This window comes from Hypanus sabinus, chromosome 6, assembly GCF_030144855.1.
Source record: "Hypanus sabinus isolate sHypSab1 chromosome 6, sHypSab1.hap1, whole genome shotgun sequence".
NCBI lineage: Eukaryota > Metazoa > Chordata > Chondrichthyes > Myliobatiformes > Dasyatidae > Hypanus > Hypanus sabinus.
The window spans coordinates 83,744,367-83,755,172 of record NC_082711.1 but is presented as its reverse complement, the minus strand read 5'-3'; the positions used below and the strand labels follow the sequence as shown (position 1 = coordinate 83,755,172).

The 10,806-nt window shown below is 42.8% G+C and overlaps 1 protein-coding gene across 1 annotated transcript in view; it reads left to right on the top strand.

The window, feature by feature from the left end:
• Positions 1–8,536: 8,536 nt before the first annotated feature.
• Positions 8,537–10,806, top strand: part of nfx1 (nuclear transcription factor, X-box binding 1) — a 73,370-nt gene continuing 71,100 nt past the window's right edge. The window contains exon 1 of the mRNA XM_059972538.1: positions 8,537–8,727. Coding sequence (XP_059828521.1) covers positions 8,703–8,727 — 25 coding nt within the window. The 5' untranslated portion in view covers positions 8,537–8,702. The remainder of the gene's footprint in view (positions 8,728–10,806) is intronic.

Below are 10,806 nucleotides of genomic sequence, written 5' to 3'. Positions count from 1 at the left end.
GAAAAATCTAGAATCTTGCACATCTGACAAGAATATATTCAAGATGTTCTCCTTGTCACTAATAAGGTTCCCAAGGGAACTGGAGCAACTTCCCCACGAAAACGTGCAACAAAGACCATCTTGCTCTCCAGCTTGCATAGCAGTACAAGAGACTACTGTGATCAACTGTTTGGCCTGCTCCTCATTTTAAGCTACCAGATGAGTTGCATAATACCACACAAGATGTTAGCCTAGAGCACATTTGTCAATTTACTGGGACACCTTTTTGTCTGTCTAGGGCATAGGTGTCAAACTCAAGGCCCGCGGGCCATATCTGGCCTGGCGTACAATTATATCTGGCCCGCGAAATCATTTTAGATAGATCTATTATTTTAATTATTAATGGCCTGGCGATATGAAGCCTATGATTGTAAGTTAATACCAATCATAAAAATAATGCTTGCTCAGCAGTCTTCTTCATAAGAAACGGAATTTGTGAAGTGAAACACTTTGTAGTTATAGCAGAGACTGAGACACATGAGAACAGGCTGAAAAAACGGAGGCAAAGAAAGCTGCGTTTGCACGCGCCCGACTGATCCGGCCCGCATGAAGCTGCATTTTGCCCAATTCGGCCCGTGACATAAAATGAGTTTGACACCCCTGGTCTAGGGGATTCTTCAAGTTCTTTATTACACTAAAGTGGTAATGTGAATAGGATCTATCATTACAATGCAGCCAGGATTCACATAGTATTGGTAGATTCTATTACCCCCTATAGCCTTCTTAATGGCAATAAATAAAATCTGGGGAATGCATGGACTTATCACACTAATGGTATAGTGTAGATGCTTTAAAATTCCACAACGGTGCTGTCCACAGGAACCCAACTCTTTCTGAGCTCTTTACAAAAGATGATCAAATGAAAAGTTTGTGGATGGCAATGCATAATATTTATTGACAGTATAATACTCCACTAAGGAAAGCAGTAGCAGCAGCCAAAGAGGTGCATGGTTTTATATAAGATGTCAGAGAGAAAAACAGAAACATCTTAAAGATAGATCAAATAGGAAGTTTTGCACCCTTCTCATCTACTGTGGAATTCATGTATAATTGCATAGTACTACAATGAAGCTATTCTATTCTGTTGTCATAACAGACATGTTAATGCTACCAAGTATTTAAAGATGAAAACCCAATGAATTATGCCAAATTAACAATGTTTTCAATCTGCTAATTCAAGTGCCATAGAAGAAGCAGAACAGCTTTTTGGAACTCTTGGGTTGATAAGTTACACAATAAAAACAAATCGAAGAAAAGCATTCGATCTGAAAAAAACTGCATGCTCAACACCTGGTAAATAAAATCGGACAGGAAAAAGCAGAAATTTTCAGTAGTTTAAATATACCATTTTACCACAGAGTCATAGAAAATAAGAGCAAGAAAAGGTTATTTAGCCTTTCGGATCTGCTCCGCTATTCAAAATAACCATAGTTGATTATCACAGTTCCAATGTTCTTCCAATACCAACTGATCTCCTGAGAATAAACATATTTACCTTATTCTTGAATATACTTTGTGATGGCTTCCTTAGCCTTCTGTTGTGGCTCACCAGTACATTGGTAAAAAAAACTTTTCCTAGTTCAAAGGAGAAATGTTTGAAATGAGTTTCAGAGTATCATAGCAAATATACTGCCAACAGTGATCTGTAAATTGTGAAGTGTCAGCTGCCACTACCTAGACTTCGGGGTTGAATGATTATAGGTTCCCTTACAGATCCAGGTACAATGCATGACTGGAATTCTATCTGCTGAAGATGGCAAATCACAACTAACTTTGTAAATCTTCATCTGCTCATTAAGAGACTCAGGAAATTCTTGAAGAGGGCTGGACGAGGTTCTAGCCATCCTGTGAGAAAAGACTTGCAATTAGTTGTCTCTTTCTAGGTCTGGTGATATTGAAAGCCCAATGGGACCGCAACTGGAGATTCTAAATATTTATATGAAGCAACTTTCACTCCAGGGTTTGGGAAAAACTGTTCCAACAGTTCAAGCAACAGCCTTCAGGCACCCTCTGCCATCTCAAAAAAAGGCCCTACAAAGACTTTCATGATCCTTTTAAATACTGTCAGTACAAAGTTTTATCCTGATGTTTTGACCTGCTGATTTTATCTTCCACAAGAACTGACATCTCCCCTACATGTTTTGTGCATAGGCAAAATGCATGGTTGAAAAACTGCACAGTATGTGCAATATGGTAATGATCACATTTTATGATTAATTTGTTGCTGCAAATCAATTGTGGCACACCTAAAAGACCTGCTGCATCATAAGATGTAGCAGTAACCCTTGCATGAGAAATGTTATGCTTCTAGCCAATTCTCTCACAACAAAGATGGAGTACATTTTTACTAACAATCACACAAAAAAAACTTGGATAAACCTAAATTGTTAAATAACCCTTTGAAGTGGTTTAGGAAGCCACCAGTTGCACTTTTAGTGCAACATTAGAACAGAGAAGCAATAAACCTGGGATGGACCAAATAAATTCAGATTGAATCAACCTTGCATATTCCGAGCCAACAAAAATATGGAGACGCACATCCAAATTTGGACAGTAATCACACAAACTAGTCAAGAAGCACAAGCGATTCTGCAGACACTGGAAATCCAGAGTAACCCATACAAACCTGTGACCACGTGGCTTTCTTCTGGATCCTGTGTGTTATCACACAGTCCAAAGATGCATTGGTTGGTAGGTTAATTGGCCATTGTAAATTGTCCCATGATTAAGCAATCAGGGATTGCTGGGCGGTGTGACTCGACGGGTCAAAAGGGCCTATTTTGCACCGTTATCTCAATAAATAAATAAAATACTGGAGGAACGCAGCAGGTCAGGCAGCATCTATGGAAATGAATAAACAGTCAATGTTTCTGGCCAAGACCCTTCATCAGGACCTATTGGGCCCCTCCAGCACTTTACATGTGTTAGTCAGGAAACAACATGGCCATCATATCTGCAGAGCAGAGGAACCAGCCCTTTAGCTCACCAGGTGTACTGTATGTCAATCACGTAGACTAATCTTAATATGGAAAAAAACTTCTTTGAAATTCCCCCAAGATTGTAATCTTCATCCAAACGTTGTGGCTGATTATTTGGGAAGTGCGAAGCAACTACAAGCAATGTAGCGCAGCGATTTGTGTAACACTATTACAGTGTCAGTGGCCTGGGTTCAGTTCCACCGCTGTCTGGCAGAGGTTTGTACATCCTCCCCATTACCACATGGGCGTTCTCTGGCTGCTCTGCATTCTTCCCATTCCAAAGATACACCATTAGTACGTTAATTGGTCACATGGGAGTAATTGGGCAACACAGGCTCATTGAGCCAGAAGGGCCTGTTACTATGCTGTGTCTCTCTTTCTTTATCAATCTTTTTATTAGTTAAATAAAGAAGTATATATGAATATAAACAAGAGGAGAATTATCACAAATATCCAAATAAAAGGAAAAAAAGCATTATCAAGATCAAACATAGTATTAATCTAATAGTATATAATAAAGAGGAAGGTAATTGATTCTCCTCTTATCCATAAAAAGGAAAAAAAAAGAAACTTTTATAATTGAAATGTATGGGGAAAAACCCCCAAGACACAAAAAAAAAACAAAAAAAAGGAAAAAATAACTGGGCAGCTCAACTGAGAGTGAAAGCAAAAAAACAAGGAAAAACTTTCTGATCAAATCCAAAACTTCAAAAAGGTAACTGGAAGGGCCATTGATGCACTATCAATAACTCCAAAAGACTGGAAGTAGAGTAAATACTGAAAGGCTTTTATTAGCAGTAAAACGGAGCACGTCCATGCCGGATGACTGCCCTGGACTGTGGGAGGAGCAGTGACACAGTCACCTTTATCCAGGGGTCTGTGGGAGGAGCCACAGGAGTAGTCAGCTGGGGGGCGTGTCCAGACAGATACACATGGTTTACCACAGCCATAAGTCAGAGCATATGAAAATACTGAATAAAAGGTCGCCAAGTTTCCTCAAATTTAGAAGACGTATCAAATGTCCAACTTCTTATTTTCTCTAAACTTAAAGAGGACATAATGGAGGTAAGCCAATGAATAACAGTAGGTGGATTAGAGTCCTTCCATTTAAGCAAAATGGCTCTCCTAGCCAATAAAGTTGTAAAAGCTATCATCCATTGAGCAGATGTCTCTCAAAAAAATTAAAAATTAAAAACTTAATCCTGATCAGAATCAGAATCAGGTTTAATATCACCAGCATATGTCATGAAATTTGTTAACTTTACAGTAGCAGTACATTGAAATACATGATAAATACAGAGAAAAAAACGGAGTTACATCAAATACATATATGTCTATTAAACAGTTAAATAAAATAAGTAGTGCAAAAAACAGAAATATAGAAGTACTGCGGTAGTGTTCATGGGTTCAATGTCCATTTAGAAATCGGATGGCAGAGGGGAAGAAGCTGCTCCTGTATCGCTGAGTGTGTGCCTTCAGCCTTCTGTACATCCTTCCTGATGGTAACAGCAAGAAGGGGGCATGTCCTGGGTGGTAGGAATCCTTAATGATGGACACCACCTTCCGAAGACACCTCTCCTTGAAGATGTTTTAGATACTACGGAGGCTAGTGCCAAGATAGAGCTGACGAATTTTTCAAGTTTCTGCAACTTACTTTGATCTTGTGCAGTAGCCCCCCCCCCCCCCACCCCACCCCACTCCATACCGGATGGTTTTGCAGCCAGTCAGAATGCTCTCCACAGTACATTTGTACTGTGTTTTTGTATGTCTTAATTGTCAAATGAATTCTCCTCAATCTTCCAATGCAGCTTTTCTCAACCTTCTTTTGCCCTGGAGGAAACATTGAAATAATTTTCACATCTCAGAGAACCCCTGCATAAATGTATTACGTCTACAGCTCATGGTACGTTGGCGTGATCAGTAAGTTATAGATATAATAATCCAAAGATAATTGTCAATGCTCTTTTGAGTAGAAAATTCATTTGAGCCAACCTTTCTCAAAAAAACCAGATGCTAAGCACAGCTTACCTTTCTTGAAATTAATCTCTTTTCTTCCCTTTCATAAATATTAAAAACTCAGAATTTCTATCCATGCTCTTGTTGCTTGTTAAGCAAGAAAAAGCTTGCTCACACACGTAAGAAGTTGAAAACTGCAGCAGTGTTCTTTGCTTTCCTATGAATGGCAGGATACTCTTCTTTCACAGAAATCCAGAACTTGTCCAGGGCAGATCAGTAAACCACATCTTGAAAGCGCGATCAGACTGCAGCTCACAATGTTCATCCTCTTCTCTCAAAGTCAAGTTTATATCATCAAAACGCTGCTCAGAGACCGCGAAAGGAGCCATGGCGTGTCAATGCACCTTCACGTGCTGACATGCCACACAAGCGCTAGCCCAGTCCCTGATGTCCTTATTAAGCCTATGCCACACAAACTTCTCTGTCACCGATTCGTGTGATGCCCTCCAGCCTGGGTGAGAAAGCTCATGGACCACATCAAAGCAACATCCACCAATTTCAACCCTGTTTCTGCTGAACACAGTAGCTGCATGCTCGGGTCTGAAACCTGGTCTGCCACTTTCTGAGAGTAGTCCATGCCCAAATGGACAACAGCAGTGAAGATCCAGGAAAGGCAGTCAGCCACAAGGTTACACTTCCCTCAACATGCTGGATGTCCGTGGCGAACTCTGAAATAAAAGTAAGATGGTGCTGCTGTCGAGCAGACCAGGGTTCAGAGACCTGAGTCATGGCGAATGTGAGGGGCCTATGATCCACAAAAGCTGTAAATGGATGGCCCTCAAGGAGAAAACAATAATGCAGCACTGCCAAGTACAGGCCAAGAAGCTCAGTCGAGTGTGCTGTACTCAAGCTCACAGGGGTGCAGTTGACAGCTAAAAACTGCGAGAGGCTGCCAAATGCTGTCAACCAATCGCTCATGTACTGTGCTAACTGCGCAATCCAACGTGTCTGCGGTGAGAGCGATCGGCCTGTCTGGGACGGGGCATGCCAAGTCCAAGAGATGTTCATCCCTGGAAGAGATGGCTACCAAAATAACATCTAGATAAACAAACAGGAAAGGGAACACTGTCCTGTCCTGAGAACACTGTCCATGAGGTGCTGAAAGGTCTGGGCTGTGTTCTTCAGCCCGAATGGCATTCAAAGGAACTCAGACCAAACGGTGTTTTAATACCGGTTTTAGGAATGTCACTTGGGTGGACAGGGACCTGGTGATAACCACAAATGAGGCCCACCTTCGAGAAAATAATTTTCCCTGCCAGGCAGGTGGAGAAATCCTGGAATGTGCAGGATCGGTAATCAGTCAGGGATCGTGGCGTCATTGAGGTGGCAGTAATGCTGGACCACCTGACAATGCCCAGGTGCTCCATAACATCAAACTTAGCTTTGGCAATGGCTAGCTTCTCTTGGTCGAGGCGCTTGGCGGTGAACAGGCGGTGAGGATGTGGTGCCCCTCTCTGTGTTTAGCGGTGGAGGACGAGAAGGTGAACTTGGTCAGGTCTGACTTCGTCTTCAGCGAAGAGGAGGAGGAAGTTATCAGAAGCAGAAAGGGTGCCGGACTACTTTGAAGTGTCGGTGATGCTGAGTGTGCCAGAAAGGGAGCAGAAAGTCTCTGCATTGATGAGGTGCCGGTTCTGGACAATAATGAGAAGACTGTTGGCGCACAAGAAGTCATTCTCCAGCAGGGGTGTAGGCACAGCCCCCCACAAAATTCCGGCCGAACATCCCCCCCACCAAAACACAATGCCATCTCACGCTTACCAAACGACCAGAAGACGCAGCTGTTCACAGCCTCGAGAGACGGTCCATATTCCCCAGTTCGTATGTTCAATTTCAACGCAGGCAGGATGCTCACCTGAGCCCCCTTGTCACAGAGGAAACAGCGTCCAGAAACAGAGTCTGTAATGAACAGCAAACTGCCTGGCCTGCCAATGACCACAGCAGCTAACGGGTGCTGGCTGTTCTGTCTCCTTGAAGCTGCAGAGTGGGCAGCACTTCTCGCTCTCGGCCCAAACCTCGCCTGGTAGAAACACAGGGTAGGGGTCCAACGCTGAACCATGATTGTCTCGTGTTCAGGTGGTGAAGTTGTCCAGCCGCATGGTCACACAGGCCCTGTTGGTGGTGGAAAACACCTTGTCAGCCTGTCTTGCCACAGATCGGAGGTCACTGAGGGGAGAGCCAGACAGAGCGGGATGCACCTCGCCTGGTAGCTGTTGCAGGAAAAACTCTCTGAAGATGAAACACAGCTGATATCCACCAAGGAGGGGACACACAAGGTCCATCAACTCCGACGGCGGGCAGTGAGAGGAGCCGACGGGCATGCTCAGACACTGAAAGATCATGAGTATCTAGAAGGTGCTGCTGAACAGTCTCGTATCTGCCGACTTCCGGGAGGTGCTGTAGAACACTTATCACCTTGGTCACCGTAAAGCTGTCTAATGCTGTGACGACATAGTAATATTTCATGTCGTCTTGCAAGATTCCCCGCACTGCGAATTGGGCCTCTGCCTGAGCAAACCAAATGGCGGCAAGTTCCTGCCAGAACTCAGGGAGTCTGAGAACAATGCGGTTTGCAGCCATGATTGTAAAACAAGCAAAATCACTCAGGAATCATCCAGAGGAGCATCGGGGTCACCAATGTGGGAGAGTCGACAAAAATCGACACGAGTGTGATTACTTCTGATGTACATTTTGTTCCCCAGCAAACACAACTGTGTGTGTGTGTATATAAACCCTCTCCCAAAACATAACAACGTAAAACATAACACAGCAAACTTACCCCTTAACAGTCTGGGTGAATTCTGCCTAATGAAATTAAGGCGTAACTACAAATTTTGACTTCTATAGATGAGCAGTGCAAAGTGAACTGACTTACATCACAGCCTAGTATGGAAACACCAACAGAAAATCCTACAAAAATGGATACAGCCCAGTCCATCACGGGTAAAGCCCTCCCTACCAGTGAGCACACCTACAAAGAGCTGTCACAGGAAAGCAACATGCATCAAGGAACCCACCATCCAGGCAATGCTCTCTTCCCACTGCTGCCATCAGGAAGGAGGTACAGGAGCCTTAGGGCTCACACCACCAGCTTCAGGAACAGTTACCTGGCTCTTAAACCAGAGGGATAAACTTCACTCAACCACTCGCCCCAACACTGAACTGTTCTTACAAACTGGGGACTCACTTTCAAAGTTTCTTCATCCCATTTTCACGGTATTTATCGCTTATTTATTGTTATTAGTTTGTTTTTTTTGTTTGCACCGTTTCTGTCTTTTGCACATTGGTTGTTTATCTTATGTGCGGTTTTTCATTGATTGTTTTGCGTTTCTTCGCATAGGCCCACAGGAAAATGAACCTTAGTGTAGTCTGGTAACATAGATACACGATACCACCGGTTCAACAATAATGACGAGTGGCAGCGACGGGCCGCCGCTGGTGCCTGTTTCCGCCGACAGCGCCTCTTGCGGCAGCACCGACGCCGGCTGACCTTCGAGGCGCATGCCTGGTCAGCGGCGGAGGAGGGGTTGGACAGGGGCGCAGGTTTCCGTCGTTTATTTTTCTCTCTGTTTCGGCCCCCGTTGGGTCGGGTTTCATTCGTGGGAAACGAGAGCAGTGCCCCGAGGGTGTTTGGCAATTTACGGGAGGATGTGAACGGTAGTCCCGAGGAGGATGGCGGAGCCGAGAGAGGCACCAGGTGGGGTATGAAAGGCTTGGGCCGAGTCGGACCTAGCGGGTCGCAGTGCTGGCTGAAGCTGTCTCCTGGAGCAGCTTCACGGCGGAAAGCGTGAAACGCCTCTTTGTAAGAGAGATGGTCTCGCAAGGCCTGTAAGACTATGAAGAGGTTTGATAGGGTGGGTGACGTGGACGGATTATTCCCATTTATCAAGCAATAGTCCAAATCTGTGGCCCACAAACGTAGAAAATCCAATCAAGAATTCAGTCAAACATTATTAATTGCCTTAGAAGGTAGAAATAGGATAATAATATGACGAAAATATTACCTAAATGAGTTGGAATGATTCTGTGAAGCTTAAATATGAAAATGAACTTCGGTTGAATGTCATTTTTGAACAGGCAAAAAGAAATAGCTTGAGTTGGTGTCAGTGTCACCGAGGGTTTTCAGCCATGGCGTGAATGTAGAGTGAGTTTTGTTGTGTAAATATTTCTTATGCCGTGAATTTGTGACAAGTAGATTCGGGCAGTTTTGGTGAATGAAGCTTAAATTATTTTGAGTAGGAATCATAAATTATTCGGAAGCTATGCAGCACTAGGTTCAACTGGAAAAAGAATTTGGGAGCGTGATTGGGATTTGAAACAAATATCGGAGAAACAAAACATAGAATAAACCTTCATATTATTGAAATAAGAATGGAATTCTGGAAGTTGACAAGTCAGATCGCATCTCTGTAAAGAAGAACAGACAACATTTTGGGTTCGAGACCTTTTGTTAGAAGTGAAAAGGAGATTGAGCAAGCCTGTAAAGTTGTGGGATGGCTAAGAGAGAGGGATGTCTCTGAAATACAGGGTGACTAAGGGGAATATCAAAGTTATCTGATCAAAAGGCAACAATTGGAGACTAAGAATGTAGAAATTGTGAAATCTAAAGCAGGATGAGTTGGCGAAGTTAGCAGTTTATTTGTGACTATTGGGACTCTTTGCCAGGTTACATTTAATGTTGCTAGCCTGGTCACCAAACTGCAGAATGATTTGTGCCAAGAAAATTAATTTGCGGCATCTCAAAATCGACCTAATTTCAAATATTTCCAAAGAGAGGAAAATGGTATTGTGTATTTTATCACATTATGTTAGATAAATTTAGGTCTGGGTAGAAAAATAGGGTAACCGTTTTCAGTGAAATTGAAAATGTACGTTTTGTATAAATGGACTCCAGTTAATTGGGCCATCGGTTAATCAGGGCAGCTGGTTATTTAGGACTACTCGTAAGAACAAAAACTAATTGAAGAAAAATACCCAGGGTTTCCTTTGGTTATTTGGGACACTATGCCATTGCTGAACAGTTTTTTTTCTAGTGTCTAGTTTCTTGTGTGTGCTTGTGTTTATATGCTAGTAGAGGCATGTCCCTATTTTACCGGCTTATGAGGTCTGCCAGATGCCCTCACCTGGTTTAGCCCACCTGTTGAAGCAGTGTACCAGTGAACAGTGTGGCCACTGTTACGTGCAGACAGATACTTGGAGCCTCTGGTGAGAGCTGAGCATCCGGTGGGGACCAAAGGTGTGTGAACTGCCCCAGAATAGACATAAGCCCCTTCACCAGAGGTGCTCCCCTCCCTGGACACTCCATATGCAACAGCTGGATGAATTCCTTGGTCAATAACTAATACAGTTTTATGGTACTGTAGTAGAGTTGGTAGTGTCTAAATTGTTATGTATTTAATTTTAAGTATTAAATTTGTTCCTCAGTCAAATGATAGTTCTTTTTTGTACCTTTTTAACTATTTAATGAAACTTCAGCTAATTGGGCAGCCCATAAGTACTGGTCCTGATTAACTGGAATCCACTGTAGTTCTGCTACAGTTCTGCCACTGTAGTTCATAATACAAATTGAAAATAACATGATTGATGAATTAGGGAACACTATTTGTAATGCACAAAACTGAAAATAGTATAACTGATTTTGATCAGGACTAGAACATTGCTTTGGAAATTACCAAGTAGAATAGAAAATGTTTTTGGGAAATCTCAATTTCTCTAGCCTTTTAACCTCAATTTTCCCTTGATGTAATTGTTTTTATGTTTTCTGTAATGAGTTTCT